Source organism: Heptranchias perlo, chromosome 6 (genome assembly GCF_035084215.1).
Source record: "Heptranchias perlo isolate sHepPer1 chromosome 6, sHepPer1.hap1, whole genome shotgun sequence".
Classification (NCBI taxonomy): Eukaryota; Metazoa; Chordata; class Chondrichthyes; order Hexanchiformes; family Hexanchidae; genus Heptranchias; species Heptranchias perlo.
In genome coordinates, this window is record NC_090330.1 from 11843448 (window position 1) to 11865382 (window position 21935).

General features: G+C 43.7%; 1 protein-coding gene across 2 annotated transcripts in view; it reads right to left on the reverse strand.

Annotated features, from left to right (window-relative positions):
* Positions 1 to 21935, reverse strand: part of LOC137322741 (cohesin subunit SA-2-like) — a 110465-nt gene that overhangs the window by 34529 nt on the left and 54001 nt on the right. For both annotated transcript variants that reach the window (XM_067985754.1, XM_067985753.1), the window contains exons 9-17: positions 17087 to 17229; positions 16519 to 16592; positions 14471 to 14594; positions 12157 to 12255; positions 10415 to 10494; positions 9148 to 9255; positions 6466 to 6580; positions 3646 to 3763; positions 3453 to 3556 (exon numbers count right to left, since the gene is read on the reverse strand). In XM_067985754.1, the coding sequence (XP_067841855.1) occupies positions 3453 to 3556; positions 3646 to 3763; positions 6466 to 6580; positions 9148 to 9255; positions 10415 to 10494; positions 12157 to 12255; positions 14471 to 14594; positions 16519 to 16592; positions 17087 to 17229 (965 nt within the window). The remainder of the gene's footprint in view (positions 1 to 3452; positions 3557 to 3645; positions 3764 to 6465; positions 6581 to 9147; positions 9256 to 10414; positions 10495 to 12156; positions 12256 to 14470; positions 14595 to 16518; positions 16593 to 17086; positions 17230 to 21935) is intronic.

Consider the following 21935-nt stretch of genomic DNA (forward strand, 5'->3'; position numbering starts at 1 on the left):
ATTAAGTGTCCATGAGAAGAGAAAAGAAATACAGTAAATCAGTCGAGGAGACTGTAGTGGGGGGGCAATGTTATGAATAGGGCTTGTGTTATCGATGTAGTGGGAAGAGATAAGAAAGGACGGCCATAACAGGTACCCATGGTTTCTCATTAGTGAGTACAGTGAACAAGAAACAGATGTTATTGAGCAGACTCGTCGAAGGGAGATTAATCAGAAGTAGTTAATGGCATTACGTTAGGAGGACATATTTAAACATATAGAAGGTACAGACACTGGAGCTCCTTGGGGAATTTCAGTCTGGTCTTGCTGAGGCTAGCATAAGCAGTTATAACGACACGCTTGCAATCTCCTGAAGGAGTCTTCCAGATGTGAGTCATAATGTTATAATTGGTACCTATGTCTCATGTAAGGGGTTGTGTTTTATTATCTCATTGATGTGATTTAATAAAGAGTATTAACCAGATGTTTTTGCTGTTTCTTCGTCCTCGCACTTGTGTTAGAGGCAAAGGAGGTAAGACGATATTGTATAATACCTCCACATTAGGGCAATAGGGATGTATGACAATATCCTATATAAACGTTGTTTAAAAAGGGAACGAGGGATAGACCGAGTAATTACAGGCCAGTCAGTCTAACCTCGGTGGTGGGCAAATTATTGGAATCAATTCTGAGGGGCAGGATAAACTGTCACTTAGAAAGGCACGGAGTAATCAAGGACAGTCAGCACGGATTAGTTAAGGGTCTGACTAACTTGATTGAATTTTTTGAGGAGGTAACAAGGAGGGTCGATGAGAGTATTGCATTTGATGTAGTGTACATGGATTTCAGCAAGGCTTTTGACAAGGTCCTACATGGCAGACTGGTCAAAAAAGTATAAGCCCATGGGATCCAAGGGAAAGTGGCTAGTTGGATCCAAATTTGGCTCAGTGGCAGGAAGCAAAGGGTAATGGTCAACGGGTGTTTTTGTGACTGGAAGGCTGTTTCCAGTGGGGTTCCACAAGGCTCAGTACTAGGTTCCTTGATTTTTGTGGTATATTTTAATGATTTGGACTTAAATGTAGGGAGCGTGATTAAGAAGTTTGCAGATGATACAAAAATTGGCTGTGTGGTTGATAGTGAGGAGGGAAGCTGTAGACTGCAGGAAGATATTAATGGACTGATCAGGCAGGCAGAAAAGTGGCAAATGGAATTCAATCCGGAGGTGTGTGAGGTAATGCATTTGGGGAGGGCAAACAAGGCAAGGGAGTACACAATAAATGGGAGGATACTGAGAGGTGTAGAGGAAGTGAGAGACCTTGGAGTGCATGTTCACAGATTCCTGAAGGTAGCAGGACAGATAGATAAGGTGGTTAAGAAGGCATACGGGATACTTTTCTTTATTAGCCGAGGCATAGAATATAAAAACAGGGAATTTATGCTAGAACTGTATAAAACACTAGTTAGGCCACAGCTTGAGTACTGTGTACAGTTCTGGTCACCACATTACAGGAAAGATGTAATTGCACTAGAGAGGGTACAGAGGAGATTTACAAGGATGTTGTCAGGACTGGAGAATTTTAGCTATGAGGAAAGATTGGATAGGCTGGGGTTGTTTTCTTTGGAACAGAGGAGGCTGAGGGGAGATTAAATTGAGGCATACAAAATTATGAGGAGCCTAGATAGAGTTGCTAGGAAGGACCTATTTCCCTTAGCAAATAGATCAATAACCAGGGGGATTGATTTAAAGTAATTGGTAGAAGGATTAGACGGGTGCTGAGGAAAAGATTTTTCACCCGGAGGGTCGTGGGGGTCTGGAACTCACTGCCTGAAAGGGTGGTAAAGGAAGAAACCCTCATTGCATTTAAAAAGTATCTGGATATGGACCTGAAGTGCCATAACCTACAAGGCTATGGACCAAGGGATTAGGCTAGGTAGCTCATTTTCGGCCGGCACGGACACAATGGGCCGAATGGCCTCCTTTTGTGTCGTAAATTTTCTATGATTCTATGAAACCCAACAAATATTGCTGGGAGCTGTAATACCTTGCTGCACCATCACTATGGAGCCTGGAAGCTGTTGGCACTGTGCAATCATGGGTGAAGACAGCAATCACTCCATTATATATAAAAAAAACAACCAGGACATTCTATCGGGGAAAGGTTAGGGGAATGGAACCAGCTGGATTGTTCTTACAAAGAGCCGGCAGAGGCTCGATGGGCTGAATGGCCTCCTTCTGTGCTGTAACCATTCTATGATTCTATGATTCTATACCAGCAATGCCAGGGCAACCTTACTGCATTCCTTACATGGAACTCTTCTTAAGAGGAAGTATCCTTTTTGAGGAACTTCTCCTCCCTATCAGTTTTTGGTTTCTAGCTCTCCGTGTTACATACAATTGCATAGAATTTACAGCACAGAAACAGGCCATTCGGATGAACTGGTCTATGCCGGTATTTATGCTCCAAACGAGTCTCCTCTCACCCTACTTCATCTACTCCTATCAACATGTCCTTCTGAACCTTTCTCCCTTATGTGTTTATCTAGCTTCCCCTTAAATGCATCCATGCTAGCCGCCTCAACTACTCCATGTGCTAACAAGTTCCACATTCTAACCAGAAGTAAATAAGTTCCTCCCGAATTCCTTATTGGATTTATTAGTGACCATCTTATATTTATGACCCCTAGTTTTGGACTCCCCCACAGGTGGAAACATTTTCTCTACGTCTACCCCGTTGGATCCCTTCCCAATTTTAAAGACCTCTATCAGGTCACCCCTCAGCATTCTCTTTTCTAGAGAAAAGAGCCCCAGCCTGTTCAGTCTTTCCCGGCAGTTATCACCTCTCAGTATTAGCTCTAAGTATGTTTGCAACCTACCCCCAGGCCTCTACCAATGCTGCTTAGCAACCAGCCACACGGAGGCAACCGAGGGCCCTTCCTCCTTGTGGGAAAGCACCTGGGTTCTGCTCGGCGCCACGGATAAGTATTGGAAGTCACAGAAGCAATCCTGCACCCTGCCACTCCACAGTTCCGTGGTCCACCACTGCACCTCCCCGGGGATCCCAGCATTTTGTTAGTGATGATCAGGTGCCTTTAGCAGGGCTAGTCTTTGCCATCTTCAGTAACGGCAAAAAAAAGGAAGAGGGGAAATGACCAACCGCCACAAAGGGAAAGAAACTCAGGCTTAGAAGGCAATGGGAGAAAAGGACTTTCGGGGAACCTGAAAATGATAAACAAGATATTTTAGATCCTTTAAATTTACCCTCATACAAAACCAATCACACACTTAGACATTTGGTGACATTTTGGATGAACTTTCAGCATCCAAAAATAGAAAGAGGTTTCATTCGAGGTTTCCTGAGATTGATTGCTATGATTAGTCAAAAACTCCATTATAATTGTATCAAGCGACTACCAGCACAGTAGAAGGAAAACTAGGTGGACCTTGGTCTAAATTAAAGTGATAAGAGACTAACCTTCTTCCCTAAACATCTGCCTCCAGGGGGATGGCCTTCTGCTGCCTGTCGTATTGTGCTCAGCATAATTTCAACCAGGGCTTTTTTCTGTAAGTTAGTTAAAGCTGGAAAATAAAAAAAAGTACCTTTTGAATACAAATATTTTGAACTGATTGCAAGAGCTTAAGACTCGCTCCTCAAACAACCTCCTTACCTTCCTCTTCTTGGTCATCACCTTCCAGTAATAAAGCCGTCATTGACTCCCAGTCCTTCAGTAGGAATGCTGAGCAATCCCACAGACTGTCAACAAGGTAGGCTGAATGTGCACATCCCTAAAGAGAACAAGGAGCAAGCATTAAACGTCCAGCTGCAATGGGGCTCATACGTTAAAGGCGCTATGTAAATGCAAGTTATTGTTGTCACACCCGGGCGGCAAGTTGAAGATCTACATCCATTGGTTCCTAAATGAGGGACACATCCAGCTACACTCTGGTGTTCCAGAGGGGTTCTCTGGCCACAAGCAGCAGGCGTCAGCCAAACTCAGAAAGAACTTTACCGTTTCAGGGAATAGGATCTACCTGTTCGGAAAAGTTTTCCTCGGATTTAAAATCTTCCATTGGCTCCAGATTTTTGGTTGCTGTATGACACATAGTGAGGCCAAAATAAATGTTACATTCTTGGGGCATTAAGTTGTGGTAGGCAAAGAAAACAAGGCTCTTTCTGTGTTCAATTAGGAATCATTCAGTGCAAAGAAGAACAACAAGAACAACAACTTGCATTTAAATTGCACCTTTAACGTAGTAAAACTTCCCAAGGCACTTAAGAGGGTTATCAAACCAAATTGGACACCTAGCCACATAAAGAGATATTAGGACAGGTGATCAAAAGCTTGGTCAAAGAGGCAGGTTTTAAGGAGCGACTTAAAGGAGGAGAGAGAGGTAGAGAGGTGGAGAGGTTTAGAGAGGGAATTCCAGAGCTTAGGGCCTAGGCAGCTGAAGGCACGGCCGCCAATGGTGGAGCAAATAAAATCAGGGATGTGCAAGAGGCAAGAATTGGAGGAGAGCAGAGATCTTGGAGGGTTGTAGGGCTGGAGGAGGTTACAGAGATACGGAAGGGGCGAGGCCATGGAGGGATTTGAAAACAAGAATGAGAGTTTTAAAATCGAGGCATTCCCGGACCGGGAGCCAATGTAGGTCAGCGAGCACAGGGGTGATGAGTGAACGGGACTTGGTGCGAGTTAGGATACGGGCAGCAGAGTGTTGGATGATCTCAAGTTTATGGAGGGTGGAAGATGGGAGGCCGGCCAGGAGAGCATTGGAATAGGCAAGTCTAGAGTAACAAAAGCATGGATGAGGGTTTCAGCAGCAGATGAACTGAGGCAGGGGCATTTCGTTTGTATCAATTTGCCATAGGCAGCGAATAGTTCAGGATCATTGCACAGTTTTCACTCCCCCACACCAGTTTAAGAATTTGACAGGCTCCAATTCCCGACATGCTGAATAATGTAGGGATTAAAGAGTCACCTCACAGGATAGGGCTAGCTTTCCATTGACTATGAATGGATGAAAAGCCTAGGCTGTGCATCTGCTTTAAAATGAATCACTGCTCTACATTACTAATAGCGATCGTTAAAAATTCTGGAGAGAAATTGATCCTTTATTAAAATTATAATGTAATGCTCTATATATTCAGATTCACTGCAAAATACATGTTGGTACCCCATGTTTCAATGGACTGTTTTTTTTAAGGATGTTATGGGCAGAATCAAGAGCCCAAGGTGACGAGATTATAGGGACAATTTTCCAACTGCCCACCGAGAGCACATATTGGAAATTTGGGCACACGCACTCTCGGTAATGGTCAGAACATCGTGTGCAACGCTTGCCTGAAACTTCCGATAAGTGCATCAGGAGTCAAGGCTTCCCATCAACACCGCAAAGTCAGACATTTACCTCCTTATAGGTCAAGGAATTTTCAAGCTAAATATAACTTCAAGAGTATCTGAGTAATACTTAAGAGTTAACTTAAGGAATGGAATATTACAAGCGCAGTATTGTGCTCTCTCAGATTACAACCCTTTGGGTAGAACAATCTTTCATTGAATTAAGTTAAGATCTACACGCCGCACGTAAGATTGTTCCTGATTCACTGATCACCCTGTCACGTACAGTTTACAGTGTACAGTGTAAAATGACTTCAATGGAGAGTGAAATCGGGGTGAAAAAACATTAAAAGAAAAACACCTTGTTTTGATCAGTTTGGGCTTCTCTGCGAAGAGTTACGTCTCAGGTCAGGGGGTAAAACAAACAGACAGACAATCTGATCCCGTCAGGTTCCCGCCTGGCAGGTTAAGTTAAAATTACCCCCCAGATCTGTCCAAGACTTGAATCCTATATCTGGGGACACTCATCTTGCACCTCTCTCACACTCCTGAACATCTTGCAAGAACAATCTTGTCATCCGCTGGGTGCTCCTTCACTCATCTCTAGTCTCCATTATCTCTTATCTCCATTGCAACCTCTCTATCTCTCTATTATTGATACCATTGTGGGCATTTTTCCCTCAACTTTCCAAGTAAGCCTCCATACACATTCTTCCTCCTCCTTGCATCATCACTGTTGAAATTAAGACCTACTGCACCATGTAGTATGTACTGCACCATGTAGCACCATGTGGTACTCCAATTCAATCTTTCCCAGAACCTGAAAACTCTGGTTATGGGAATTTCTTGCTCACTGATCTCCTCTTACAGGCTTGGCCTCACCTAATCTCTACATCCTGGTTTACTTCATCTTCCCTCCTACACTTTCCAACCTTGGTGGTGTCCTGCACAAGGCTTGACCCTACACCTAGGGCTCTCACTAATAATAAAAAAAATGAGAATGGATGAAGAACCAGATGGATAATTTTCCAACTCCGTGCTACTGATGGAAAGAACCTTGGTCGTCAGCAGCAAAACTTGGAAAAACGTCCTTCATATTTCAACTAAAGTAATAACTCACAATGTCGGCCTACAACCTCGCATTAAGCTCACCTCGCTCTCCTGATAGAAGTTCACAAGAGTCCTGATGTGGTTGATATTACGGATGGCTTTCTCCTTTCTCCCAGGCATTTCATCTTGCACTTCAGGCTCCTGGCTGCAAAACAGCCTAAATACAAATGTTTTCCATTGATCGGTGTGTCTGGTATTTCTTTGTCAAATAAGTCAGCGTTTACATTCACAGATATTGGACCTATTCATGGACCCTCTGCAAATATTGACACAATCTCGGGGACTCCCTACAAATATTGACACACTCTCAAGGGCTACCTGTAAATATTGACAGATCCCTCAGGACTCCCTGCAAATAGAGATACACAGCGTCTGCTGCCCAAAGCAAAACAGTGGTACCATTATAGAAAACATTTTTATTAGTATACAATAGAAATAATGTTCTAGTAAGTCAACAAGCCTGTGGGTTCAAGTCCCACCCTAGAGACTTGAACACATAATCTAGGCTGACACTCCAGTGCAGTACTTAGGGAGTGCAGAACTGTTGGAGGTGGCGTCTTTTGGATGAGACATTAAACCGAGGCCCCATCTGCCTTCTTAGGTGAACGTAAAAGATTCTGTAGAACTTTTCGAAGAGGAGCAGGGGAGTTCTCCTGTTGTCCTGGCCAACATTTATCCCTCAACCAAAATCACTAAAACAACAGATTATCTGGTCATTTATCTCATTGCTATTTATGGGATCTTGCTGTGCGCAAATTGGCTGCCACATTTCAACAGAAACTACATTTCAAAAGTGGTTCATTGGCTGTAAAACGCTTTGGGATGTTCTGAGGTCATGAAAAGGGCTATATAATTGCAAGTTCTTTCTTTCTAACAAATACAGAAAAGATATAGGCCAGGAAATTCCTCGGAGCTGGTCCCGCTCCATCACACTAACATCGCCGGAAGCACGACAGAAGATCCACGTGCGGGTTTTTGCCGCACTTGCGGAGAAGTTACGGCGAAGGTGCAGGACGAACTCTGAGGAACATCACCGGCTATCGAACGCAGAATTCTCGAGGCACTGTAGCTTGTAGAGTGTGAATGCTTGGCCCTGGACCTAAAGAAATCTGATGACCTCGCAAATGCCTCGGGATCTCTTTTGTACCCCATTTCTATCATGGAACTGCATGGAAAAGCGTTGCCGCAGTGTAACTGTGCTTCACTGATACACTTCAGTGCCTTCCTGCAGATGGAGCTACTACCTTCTGAATTTTCTAGACACTGGCGAAGTGGCCAGTCTCGACTGAACAGAAAACACGTCACAGAAACAATCTACACTCTACTCAGGAAGGTAATAAATCATACACAAAGTTTCCCTCTATTGAATTGCCCCCATTTTATTTTTAAAGGGGAAGGGTATTCTACTGAATAGTCACATAATGGCAAAATGTTATAAAGGAACAGACCTATTCTGGTACTTTACTGTTAACTCTTAGTTCTCCCATGTTTTCGTGTTTTAAGCCATCGGGTTGCTGATAAGCAGCAGCCTTGGCAGCGGACATTTCGCGTAGACTGCTCCTTTCTTACCACACTTCTCCAATGACAATGGGATTTATCTCCACTGCGATACCCAGCCTGCGATTTTCAACCCATTCATTTCAACAGGCCCAAAATCACGGGCTGGGAGTCTGGAAGTGAAAATCCCAGCCCACATGTGTTATCCAGAACTCTTTTCATGATGTCACGTGAGAGGAGCATCAAGAAAAAAAATGGTTTCATGCTTCCCCTTATAGGTCAGTAGAACAACCTTTCTCTTTAACTCTTTTGACCTATACATTGGATTTCAAAGGACAAGTAATACAAACACTATTATAAAATCTTTTTAAACTCCAGACATGTTATTATCTACTGAGAATTACATATAGGTGGAAAATATCAGATACTTCCAGCAACTTTGGCATCCAATGTTCTCCCCCTTTCTCTCCTACCCATCCCACCCTCCCCCCCCCCACCCAAGTCACTGGCATCACCTTATGACCTTTATTATAAGGCTATGACTGTTCTATTCTATATAAATATCATCACAGCTGAGCATCACCTGACATCTACACTTTCCGGCGGAGGTCACTGGAAACCAATCAGGAACGGCAACCCTGGCTGACTTCTCAACTCTTAGCCCAGGGATGTTGAGGTCAGTAGCACCCCAATGTCCAGTCTAGCTGAGATTACTATCTTAAAATAACGTTGCTTAAAGTAACAGCCCGCAGTTTAAAAACTATTGCCTGAGGTAATTTTCTACGTCAGGAGTGGCACCACTATGAGACTGTCACCTCTATCGTTTTAGGTCAATAATGCTGTAAATTATATAATATTATTATTAATGCTATAATGGACAGCCACCATTTTTTGGGGTAGATATTGGACCTCATTGCGCCCACTTTAAGGGTGTAAAATGGGTGCAATGAGGGCCAATTTTGGAGACCAACGTTCTGCGCCACACGGACTCCTGAAAGATCCAACCCAATATTGGGTTGGGCCATTTTTCAAGTGTCTCTGGTGGCCGCCTAAAACAGGCGGTATGCTCTCATATATGTAAATTCATCCCCGATACCACAGTAGTCACGATCGGCTCCTCCCCCTGTTGCTGCTGCAGCCCTCCCCTCCCGGGATTTACCTCAGGACAATGAAACCGAAATATGATGCTCAGGCCATTACACTGCTAATTCCCTTTAATTCACTTACTTTCTATGTAGGAATTCTCCAGCTGCCAAAGCCATGGGTCTATGCGCTGAATAAACAAAGTGATACAAGTGTTCACAGTCCGCTGAAGTTAATACCTCCTCACAATTCCTACAGGGCATTAAGGAACAAAAAAAGAGTCCAATCATTTTATTCCGTGTTGTCATTTGCACATTTTTAGCATTGCAGTAACATTTTTAAAGTGATCGTAATGTGCAGAGGAATTAAAATGTTACGTGTAATATAATATTTTGGAACTGAAATAAGCAGATCCAAACAACAGGTATCGTCAGTCACAAAAGCTGACTAGGCTGGATAAGGGAATATCGGCCAGAGTTCCATCTCCTGATCATAATCCCGTGATCCCTACTGCAAAATTTATGGATATTAGGGAAGGGGAGATTTAGGCCCTTCCCTGATGCCCTCCCCTCTGTCAGATAAGTTGCCAATGTTCATTTTGTAAACTGCTGGCACACATAGAACCGAGCCCCCACCATCTATCGATGGCTGGAGAAAAGGGGAGATCATTGGGAGATCATTCACTTCTAGTGTATAGAATTCCAACTGACCAAACCACCTCTCATTCATCCTGTTGAGTATTTCCAGCATTTGTTTCTTATGGGAATGGTCTTTGGCACTAAGCACAAGGAAAGTATCTGAGATATGAATCCAAAATTGACACATTGTGCTTGGTCCAACACATTAATACACTAGGAATGAGAGAGGTGGTTTGGTCAGTTGGAATTCTATACACTAGAAGTGAATGGGGAGTGTATTTGTCCACTGGAATTCTATACCATAGTAGTGAATGATCTATTGGAATTCAATATGGTAGAAGTTAATGGGAATTAATTTAGTCCACTGGAATTCTATGCAATGGGAGGGAATAGGAAGTGATTTAGTCCATTAAAATTACTGGATTGAAGTGAATGGTCAGGTATTTGGTCCATTGGAATTCTATAAAACAGTAGGGACTAGAAACTATTTTGATCCAATGGGACTTGGAACAATATGGGTGGATGGTAAAGGCTTGGACTATTGTCATGGGGTAAATAGTCAAAGGCTGGTCCATCAAAATATTATAGAATAGGACCAGTTGCGAGGTGGTATGCATCATCGAAACACAATCGTACTAATCCCGGGATAGTTTGATTCATTGGCATTCTATTCGTCAATCAGAAATCCACAATTCTGGAACTAAATGTGTCAACACAAATGGAACAATTGGCTTATAATAAAACAATAATAATAAAAAAAAGTATTTACTTACTGCAACATGAGAGTTAACACTTTTATTGCTTGTACAGCTACTTCACTTTCTTTGTCCAGTGTCATTGATATGATCCTATCCTGTTGCAAAGCAATGGGACACAATAGAGCCCAGAGTTACTCAATTAGTTACACTGAAGGTCCACTTACTAAAAATGTCAATGACCTTGGCCTCCAAAGTCAAGTGATTATATTAATAATGATTTAATCCTCAAATGATAACTTAATAATACTGTACAATCTAATATATTAATATTGATTATTTCTTTAATATATTACACTATATGATCATGTACGGCTCATAATTAGAGACTAACCATTAATCTTTTCCGTGCACTAATGTGTATCGTCAGTCTGACATTTGAGCAACCCTGGCATACAGGATTGAAGAAGCAGTTTGATTGAAAAAGCGGCTAAGACAGTCTTTTCAGCTTCAAAGGCTCTGACATTGCGATGGGCCTGCTCCACCAGCGGAAGTGAGGTGAAGCAGGCCATAAGTCTGCCAATGTCGGGCAACTCAGACCCTGTCCCAAAACTGTGGGGATGGAGTCATTTTTATAGATGAGGCAGCCCATGACTGTAAGAGCGCATTACAAATAATTGGCTTCTATACTCTGGTAATCTTCTTCAATGGGTGTCATATAAGTTGCCCCTTATTCATTGCCTAAAAGGAGTGATATTGGTGTAACTATGTCTCCTCCATTAGTCTTTCCACCCTCCACCTCCCTCCTCCCCTCCCCTCCCCCACCCTGTGACTTACCTCACAACCTGGCCAAGCACAGGATCTCATTGTCTGGTAATATTCTGAGTTCAAAATCCAGCACAGCCTATCTTTTATTGTTTTTCAACGTAATGCAACAATGTGCCTCAAGTTCAGAAGTGCGCCCCCTACCACACCAGCGTGAATTGCAGGAACAACAAAAAGATCTCTGAGATACTGCCATTTTGACACTCCACACATATGTATTCCACCTGGGCCCACCTGTACTCCACTCCTGGGCCCACCTGTACTCCACTCCTGGGCCCACCTGTACTCCACTCCTGGGCCCACCTGTACTCCACTCCTGGGCCCACCTGTACTCCACTCCTGGGCCCTCCTGTACTCCACTCCTGGGCCCACCTGTACTCCACTCCTGGGCCCACCTGTACTCCACTCCTGGGCCCACCTGCACTCCACTCCTGGGCCCACCTGCACTCCACTCCTGGGCCCTCCTGTACTCCACTCCTGGGCCCACCTGCACTCCACTCCTGGGCCCACCTGCACTCCACTCCTGGGCCCACCTGCACTCCACTCCTGGGCCCTCCTGTACTCCACTCCTGGGCCCACCTGCACTCCACTCCTCATCTGTACTCCACTCCTGTGCTCATCTGTGTTGTACTCCTGGGCCCACCTGTACTCCACTTCTCGGCCCACCTGTACTACACTCCTAGGCCCACCTGTACGACACTCCTGGGCCCACCTGTACTACACTCCTGGGCCCACCTGTACTACACTCCTGGGCCCATCTGTGTTGCACTCCTGGCCTTATCTTTCTTTTCATTTAGTTTAATTTCTTTTGCAAACCAACTCATCTCCTAACACCCAGCCCCACATATGCCAGACCTCTATCGGACACCCGCCCTCACCCTAGGCCTCAGAAATGGCCACCGTTCTGTTACTGCTTCCCCATACCAAACCGTGCCGGACACACAGAGTCTGGCCGCATCCTCGGATGCCACTGGAAGAGTAAAAATTTGACTCACCTTGAAACGACAGGTGAAAAGTTCCATCTTTGAACAACGCTCTTTGTCAGAGTACAGGCCCAGTAATCCAATCAGGCATTTCAATCTCACATCACTTTGCTTCGAAAAAAAAAATGAACTCTGATGTTAGAAGAAAAAATAAGTCAAAAGTACATTTTCTGTTCAAGATAATTTAGATAAACTGAACATTAACGATGTTTCCTTCTCCTCACCTTTGATGATTTCAACGTATGCCTAAACTCCCCTTGCTGCTTCTCCTCTCCCCTCCAGTCCTCATTCAATCTCACACTCCACATAAACTCTTCCACTTATTTCCACAGCCAAAAACGCGCCACCTCATTAGGGTTCTCCACCTGCAAGATCTCTATCACCAATGAGGCTATTACTGATGACTTCCTCCTCTCCTTTACCACTCACACCCTTCTGCCTTCCTCCAACCCCACTACCCTCTCCCCCCACCCATGGAAAAAAAAACCTCTCACCTAACTCCCTCACAAATTCACTCTCAAATTCCCAACTCCTTTTTCTCTTGCCCCCTACATTCCATGACATCTCTGTCACTGTTCACCCACTCACCAGCTCTCTTGCCTCTGCTTCTGACACTTTTATTCGCATTAAATCATTCTCTCATTCCTGCTGCTCTCCCAGTAAGGCATCCATCTTCATCCTTAAAGTCCAAGGGCCACAAACTCCACAGGGCCACCTGCCGCACAACTGGCCTAGTCATTCATCTCCACATCCGGCTTGACCAATTTAAGCTCTACCATACCTCACTCTCCTCCATTACAATCTCGTATTATTCCTGAATTGACCCACAGCTCCTTTCTGCACGAAGAGCCAACTCTCCAAACCCCTTTCCCCCATCGTTTCTACCCTCACTTCCAACATCAAGTGTGAAAAACTCATTGGTTTCTTTGTCTCTTCAATTGAATCCATCGTACAACTACCTCTACCACCACCTTCCCCTCTTTTCTCATCCTGTTTCCAACCACTTGCCTGCCTCCTACTCACTGTGCCCTGTCATTCTATAGTATCCCTCCCAATTCCTGCCCCCCCCCCTACACCCCAATGTCTCAAAGGTCATCTCTTCATGACCATGAGACCCAGCTCCTGTTCCCTGGATCCCATCCCCACCTAACTCCTGACCATTCAGCTACCTCTCCTAGCCCATCATGCTTGAGGGTGTCTTGAGGGTAAGACTTCACTCGCCACTTGTCATCTCCCAGCTCAATCCCAGCCCTCCACCAATGCCCATCCCTGCTCCATAGCACTGAGTGTTAGTGCTCCGTCAGTGCTTCAAGTAGATTGTTAGTCCTGTAGTAGAGATCAGAGGAGGACGCTGCCAAACCCTCACTTTTGTTCGCTACGTGACGTTCTTATTTGCACATTCACAAAATGTCTTTTTCAAAGGATTACCCTTTCTGTTTCTCCCCTCCACATCTATGTACAAGATTGATAACTATTATATACTTTTTATAGATAGTTATACATTAGAACAAATATCTTGATAGTTGTATCTTTTTATATATAGGATGGTACACAATCTGTGATGTGTTGCTGCCCTGGAGTGTTTTATTATAGGTGAATCCCCTCTCATTATAGCGTTTCAACACACTGATCAAGCTTTCGGAAGATGTGTCTCTTCTATCTTCTGGACTATCCGTTGGCATTACTCATCGCTATAAAGAGCCTCTTAAATGTAATCAGTAACTGCCCATCAATTAATTGCAAACACAAATGTTTAGCCAGGCATACATTCTCTTTTAATCCTGTTTCTTTCCTTCTCCCTTTGTGATCCTTCCCCCCAGGTCATGGAGCTCCCACCATCGAGAGCGATGACACCTGCAACAGGGGAGAAGGGAGCCACGCAAGAAAAACCTGATAAAGGCACGCTCTCTGGTGGAGAGAAATTACTCCATAGAATGCTTGTCGACAAACTCTTAAAACTTTCCAAAGGTGTTCACCCACTTATTTAAAACTGGTTCACACCTCCTCTAAAATAGCAGAGACAGATGAATTTCATACAATTGTTCAAACACTAATACGCTACAGTGTGATTTCAGGGCCTTAGCCTTTGCTCCGCGCATGAACCACGCAGGGCGAACTGGAACTCACCAAATGGCAGACAGACACTCTATCCTTCAACTTTGGGTGGATCTATCTCATTATAGCACGGCATTGACATAACACTCTGATTAGTCAGAATATTTAATATCATTCAAAAAGTGCTGGTAAGGAGGCATCTCGGAAGGGGAAATTAATCAGCTTCCAACTAAGAGGAAGAAGGAATGCTGAATATTACAGATTGACTCACTTTGTCATGCAAAGTCCATCCTATATATTTCAAGTAGCTGTCAGTCAGGAAGCGATCGCTGCAGGTTTTCATCCACACTCCTATTTCTTCAATACAAATAGCTCTGATCTCAGGTAATGCATCACTGGAGGAAAATGGGAATTATATTTCCGATGAATGACTACACCAGGGTTGTGCATCTCTTAACACACTTCGGCCCAAAATTTAATATATATGTATATTATATATTATAGCTAGATAGATGGATAGATAGAAAGATAGATGGCTAGGTAGATATACAGTCAACCCTTATTGTTACAAACTCATGGGAGTCAGTCCATGGCTTCAAATCATCGGGCATTCACCTAGTTTTGACCACTATTTACAAGTGATAATGCATCGTTCTCTGGGTCCAGAAAAAAAGGCACTGAGTTCAATGAACTCACCTAATTCGGGGGCTACTTAGCGACATCAGGTTAGTGAGGAGGGGGAGAAAAACAGAGCCAGGGGTCCATTCCTGATGATCGCTTCCAGTGACCCCTTGCGTATGTATGGATGTTAGGCAAGGACAAGAATTGGGCTCAGTTGTGATACCTCATGCAGTCAGATAGTTTGACAATACCCCACCGTCCAGGTTCCTCGGTGAAGAATGACCATTGGACAAGGTGCCAGAGAGCTGCTGGTGGAGCTTTACCCCAGTAAGAGCCAGTGCTCCCAGAGGGGGATGAGGAAAATATTTGGGGAAAAAAAATAGACTTAAACTTAACGTCGATACATGTGCACAGATTTAGTTTGCTCCTGGCGTATGTTCTGCTTCCGCAGCTTGAAAAAAATTGTGATTGGAATAATTTATTCCATGCTCGATATGTTCCTTGGTTATAATGCTACAAAAATGTCATTCCTCCATGTGATGGAAAACTTTCCAAGCGCAAAGGCAACTCTGAGAATTAAACCCCATCAGTTGCTGTAACATTCTTTAAAAACAATCTGCCAGCTGTGCTCCAGCCCAACATATTTCCCCAGAGATCGCGGAGAGTTCTCAGGGAGCCTCCTCCAGGGACTCTCACCGACAGTGATGGAAAGGTGCTCCAGCCTCCCAAATGGAAGGACGTAAAGGGGGAAGGGAAATCTAGAGGGAGGACTTTTTTTGTTGTTCAATGTGTTCGCCCATTGTCTACACCAAATGATGTTAGAAAAAAAATCATTCTTTATCAATCAAAAAAACATTTTGTTATTTTTCCCACACTGTTTTAGTCCTGCTTCACTCTAAGCCTGGGATATCGCTAATAGCTGGACTGGTTTCAATCGCCTGAAGTGGGGGGGTGGGGTCGGAGATGGATTTTCCAGAGTATATTTTCTCTTACTGGCCCTGGGTTTTTCCTCTGGTTTTTTTTTACCTCTCTCAGGAGATTACGTGGCTGCGGGGGAAAGGTGGAAGGTGGGGGTGGGAAGTGTCTAGTCATGATGCATCTTAAGTGTGGATAGGCTTGATGGACCAGCTGGTCTTTTCCTGCCTGTCAATTTGGTATGTTCGTAATGGGGATGGTGCTGTGGAGTGGCAGAGAGACCCATCATCCTCGTAGCTGCCTCCTGCAGCAGCATCTCCATTATAACAGGCATCAAACAGTTGGAGCATACTGGACTGCTCCGTCACTTGCCTGCATCTTGGGTTTCCTTTTCCTTCGTTTTAATCACGTCTCTTTTTAGTCCCCGACAAAGGGTGATAACGAGTTGAGTTTCCTTTTGAGGCTCTCCCAAAGGCTTTTAGAATTTTTGTCCCCCTATTGTGACACTTCCTTTAATTGTCCTTGGCCCTTTTAAATTTCACTTGCACACTACTCCCCACACCCATTCAAATCTGCACCTGAAGCTGTGCCAATGATCTGACTCCAGAATACTGGGTGCAAATAGCATACTTGCATTTGAGTCGGTCCAAAACCTGCCAATAGACTTTCTGTTAAAAGCTACACCAGAAACGGAAAATCAAGTCTAAGGTTTCTAGAGCTACAAAAAAACCTTTCTTCTGAGGAGTGGAGATTTTTTTGTTTTTTTAACCAGGTAGACCTTACCGATATCTGTGAATGAAGATTCCTTTGAAAATGGCATTCATCAGATTTTCAATATTATCTTGCTTTTCCATGAGCTGAAAGAAATGACATCAAACCATTTATTGCTTATTACACCATTAAAAATAAAAAACAAACTGTGACACATTCGTACTAATTCATCAAGTACATTATTTTCCAACAGCCTGGTAACTAAGGAAAGTGCGAGACTGAATCCAGGAACTGCTTTGTATTGAAACGTCCCTTTTGCCTCTTCTGTTTGATTGACTTTTTACACCCTATTTTCAGCTTTCATCCATTTCCTCTTCTCCTCCCTTAAAGATGCTGAGCTTTGCTGACAAACAGTTCCTTGGGCCCTGGCTGCCCACCAGCACTTTGGCCCAAGAGGCCATTCAGCCACAGAAGGCGTCACACCCAACATCAACTCAGTGAATTAATTTTTAAAAAAAGAGTGAAAATAAAGTCAACCAAACAGAGGCAAGGAAGCTCAAGTATTGAGCAGCTCCAGGATTCAGACACGGCTCACTTGGATGGAGAAGGGGAAATAAGCAATTAAAAGCAGTCAGCCTACCTCTTTTCTCTTCTGCAGGAATGTTTCCAGTCTCCTGTTGGGTCTTTGGTCAATCATCTCAACATCACACTGTCGCTGAGTGTTGTGTAACTGCACTCTCAGACTCAGAGACACATTGATTAAGGCTGTCAATAGTTTCATCGCTTGAAGAAAAGAAAAATATGAACATACTGGTAAACTTACTTTATCTTTCGCAAAGGCAGTCACAACCTTACGTCAATGTCATGAACATAACCAAGAGATTCTGCTGCCATCAATAAATGAAGTGCTCCGGAGTATAGGAGTTTGTTGTGATGCCTCCCAAGAGTGATTATCTAACATCACAAGCTCAGCTGGAGTATTGCGTCCAATTCTGGGCACTGCGCTTTAGGAAGGATGTCAAGGCCTTGGAGAGGGTGCAGAGGAGATTTACTAGAATGGTACCAGGGATGAGGAACTTCAATTATGTGGAGAGACTGGAGAAGCTGGGGTTGTTCTCCTTAGAGCAGAGAAGGTTGAGAGGAGATTTGACAGAGGTGTTCAAAATCATGAAGGGTTTTGAGAGAGTAAATAAGGAGAAACTGTTTCCAATGGCAAAAGGGTCCGTAACCAGAGGACACAGATTTAAGGTAATTGGCAAAAGAACCAGAAGGTAGATGAGGAGAATTGTTTTATGCAGCGAGTTGTTATGATCTGGAATGCACTGCCTGAAAGGATGGTAGAAGTAGATTCAATAGTAAATTTCAAAACAGAATTGGATATATACTTGAAAAGGAAATATTTGCAGCGCTATAGGGAAAGAGTGGAGGAATGGGACTAATTGGATAGCTCTTTCAAAGAGCTGGCCCAGGCATGATGGGCCAAATAGCCTCCTTCTGTGCTGTATGATTCTATGATCACAAACTGTCTTGGCCACTTGGAGAGATACTGATTAGTTGACCAGCTCTCCAGTTTTGAAATGGGCATTCCAATTTCACGGGTAGCAACTTTCATATTTGAAAACTTTCCAGAGTCATCCTGCTCTTCAAGTATTGGTGTTTACAAAAAGGTAAGCGCAGAATAGCTCCGTCACGCATGTGCTAAAACAGTCCCATCATTCAATGCACGAAACACCTTAGGTATTGGGGAGTTGCTGGTATCTGTGGAATTGCACTCAACAACAACAACAACTACTACTACTACTACTACTACTTGCATTTATATAGCGCCTTTAACGTAGTAAAAGGTCCCAAGGTGTTACACAGGAGCATTATCAGACAAGATTTGACACCCAGACACATAAAGAGATATTATGTCAGGTGACCAAAAGCTTGGTCAAATAGGTAGGTTATAAGGAGCGTCTTAAAGGAGGAGAGGTCGAGAGGCGGAGCAGTTTAGGAAGGGAATTCCAGAGCTTAGGGCCTACGCAGCTGAAGATACGGCCATTAATGGTGAAGCGAAGGAAATCGGGGATACGCAAGAGGCCGGAATTGGAGAGACGCAGAGATCCAGGACAAGTCATTTTCAGGAGAGATGGGGAGAAAGTAGGAGGAGGGAAAGGAAAGCTCCCGGATCAGAAGCCCTATTGTATCTGCCACTGTCTCACGAGATGAGGTCATGAATGCTATTCTGCCTGAAATTAAAGAATCTAAAGTTTTGGAGCCAGAATTCCTGGGCTCCACTCCACTGGCTCCCTTGGCTATCTCTACAACTTTCAGGACTTCCCACTAGAAGAAATTCAGAATGTCCATACACTATGTCTGCCCCTATATGTACAGCATAGTGGGAGCACCTTCCCCACACAGACTGCAGCAGTTCAAAAAGAAGGCTCACCACCACCTTCTCAAGGGCAACTAGGGATGGGCAATAAATGTCGGCCTTGCCAGTGACACCCACATCCCAAGAATGAATATACATATATATATATATAAAAAAAAATGAGCAGGCTTATTGCAATGCTATGAAAATGGTTTTACATTATTTTCACCATAGTAATGCTGCTTGCCCCTCACATCTAGCATTGCTGTGGGCAGTGGTGGGGCTCTTTATAATTTAGATGGCTTAAACGTTGTTTTCTAACCAAAATGTAAGTTTTTTTCCCACTTTACAAGGCAGCACAAGAGGCTGTCAGCCTTACTTTGCCGCACCAGGTCCCCAAGGCCTGTCACAGCCAATCTCCATGCTCCTTCCCTCAGCCAAATTCTCCACCAGGCCATGTCACCCATTTAAAAATCCAGCCAGGGGGTCGGGGCAGATCTTTGTGTGTGGGTGGAGGTTGCTCGCTCTGAACATGTGCCAGGATTCCACAAAAAGCAGAAAATCCCGGCCCTTTACTTCATTGTCACATCCCTTAGATTAGGTAGTAGTTTAGATTTGTTCAGTGTTCAGGGACTGGAGGGTGTGACTTTGAGTCAGGCAGGTATGGGGACCCAGGATCTAGTGATGGAGGAGCCTCAGCTCTTGACCTTGTCGAACAGGTATGAGGTACTTGCTACCTGTACAGATGAGAGCAAGGACGGCAGGGAGGATGGGCAAACTGACCATGGCACCGTGGTACAGGAGGCCATTCAAGTGGGGAGAGTAAAAAGGAATGTGGTAGTGGTAGGGGACATTATAGTCAGGGGGACAGACACTGTTCTCTACAGCCGCGACCGAGAGTCCTGAAGGCTGTGTTGCCTGCCCGGTGCCAGGGTTAAGGATATCTCCTCGAGACTGGAAAAGAACTTGGAGCATGAGAGGGAGGATCCAGTTGTCATGGTCCACGTAGGAACCAACGACATAGGTAGAACTAAGAATGAGGTTCTGCTGAGACAGTTCGAGGAGCTAGGGTCTAAATTAATCAGCAGAACTTCAAAGGAACCTCTCTGGATTACTACCTGAGCCACGTGCAAATTGGCATAGGGTCAAACAGATCATAGAGTTAAAGGTGTGGCTCAAAGAGTGGTGTGGGAGGAAGGGGTTTCAATTCATGGGACACTGGCACAAGTACTGGAGAAAGAGGGAGCTGTTCCGACGGGACAGGTTCCACATAAACCGGGCTGGGACCAGCATACTGGCGAATCGAATAACTAGGGCAGTAGATAGGGCTTTAAACTAAAAAGGGTGGGGGGGGGGGTCAGGTGAGGGGAAATTTAGAAATTTAATGAGAAAAGTTAAGACAATAGAACAATGTAGTGACTTGGGTAAAGATAAGCAGAGTGTGGCAGGAAGGGACAGAGTTTACCAAAAATAGTGCCTCAGCAAGTAAACTCGAAGCAGGAAAAGATGGTAAAAAGACAAAATTAACGGCTCTTTATCTGAATGCACGGAGCATTCATAACAAGATAGATGAATTAGTTGGACAACTAGAGATAAATGGGTTTGACCTAATAGCCATTTCAGAGACATGGTTGTAAAATGACCACGGTTGGGAATTAAATATTCCAGGGTACATGACATTTGGAAAAGACAGGCAGAATGGAAAAGGAGGGGCTGTAGCCCTAATAATAAAGGATGACGTAAGGATAGTGGTGAGAAAGGATCTTGGCTCGGAAGATTAGGAAGTAGAATCAGTATGGGTGGGAATTAGAAATAACAAGGGGCAGAAAACCCTGGTGGGAGTAATTTATAGGCCCCCTAATAGTAGCAATGCCGTTGGACAGAATATTAATCATGAAATAATGGAAGCTTGTAACAAAGGAAATGCAGTCATCATGGGGGACTTCAGTCTGCATATAGACTGGGCAAATCAAATTGGCAAAGGTAGTCTGGAGGACGAGTTCATGGAGTGTATTCAAGATGGTCTCCTAGAGCAATACATCATGGAACCAACCAGGGAACAGGCTATTTTAGATCTTGTATTATGTAATGATATAGGGTTAATTTGCAATCTCACAGTAAAAGAACCTCTGGGGAAGAGTGATCATAATATGATAGAATTTCACATTGAGTTTGAAAGTAACGTACTTAAGTCAGAAACTAGAGTCTTTAAATTAAATAAAGCCAATTATATAGGTATGAAGGGCCAAGTTGTCAAAGGTAGATTGGGAAATTAAATTAGAAGGTTTGACAGTTGAAAAGCAATGACAAACACTTAAAGAAATATTTCAGTATTCTCAACAAGTATACATTCCATGGAGAAATAAAAATTCCACGGGAAAAGTGATCCACCCGTGGCTAACTAAAGAAGTTAAGGAGAGTATTAGACTAAAAGAAGAGACCTATAATGTTGCCAAGAAGAGTAATAAGCATGAGGATTGGGAGAGTTGTAGAAACCAACAAAGGATGACCAAAAAATTGATAAAAAGGGAGAAAATAGAATGTGAAAGTAAGCTAGCAAGAAAAATAAAAACGTACTATAAGAGCTTCTACAAATATGTAAAAAGGAAGAGAGTAACAAAAGTAAAAGTTGGTCCTTTAGAGACTGAGACAGGGGAAATTATAATGGGGAATCAGGAAATGGCAGATGCGTTAAACAAATATTTTGTACCTGTCTTCACAGTAGACGACACAAAAAGCATACCAGAAATAGTGGGGAACCAAGGGGTAAATGAGAGTGAGGAACTTAAAACAATTAATATCACTACAGAAAAAGTACTGGAGAAACTAATGCGACTAAAAGCCGACAAATCCCCTGGACCTGATGGCCTACATCCTAAAAGAGGTAGCTGCAGAGATAGTGGATGCATTGGTTGTGATCTTCCAAAATTCTCTAGATTCTGGAATGATCCCAGTGAACTGGAAGGTAGCAAATGTTATTCAAGAAGGGAGGGAGAGAGAAAACCGGGAACTATAGGCCAGTTAGCCTGACATCGGTCGTCGGGAAAATGCTGGAATCCTTTATGAAGCAAGTGGTAACAGGGCACTTAGAAAATCATAACATGAGTAGGAAGAGTCAACATGGTTTTATGAA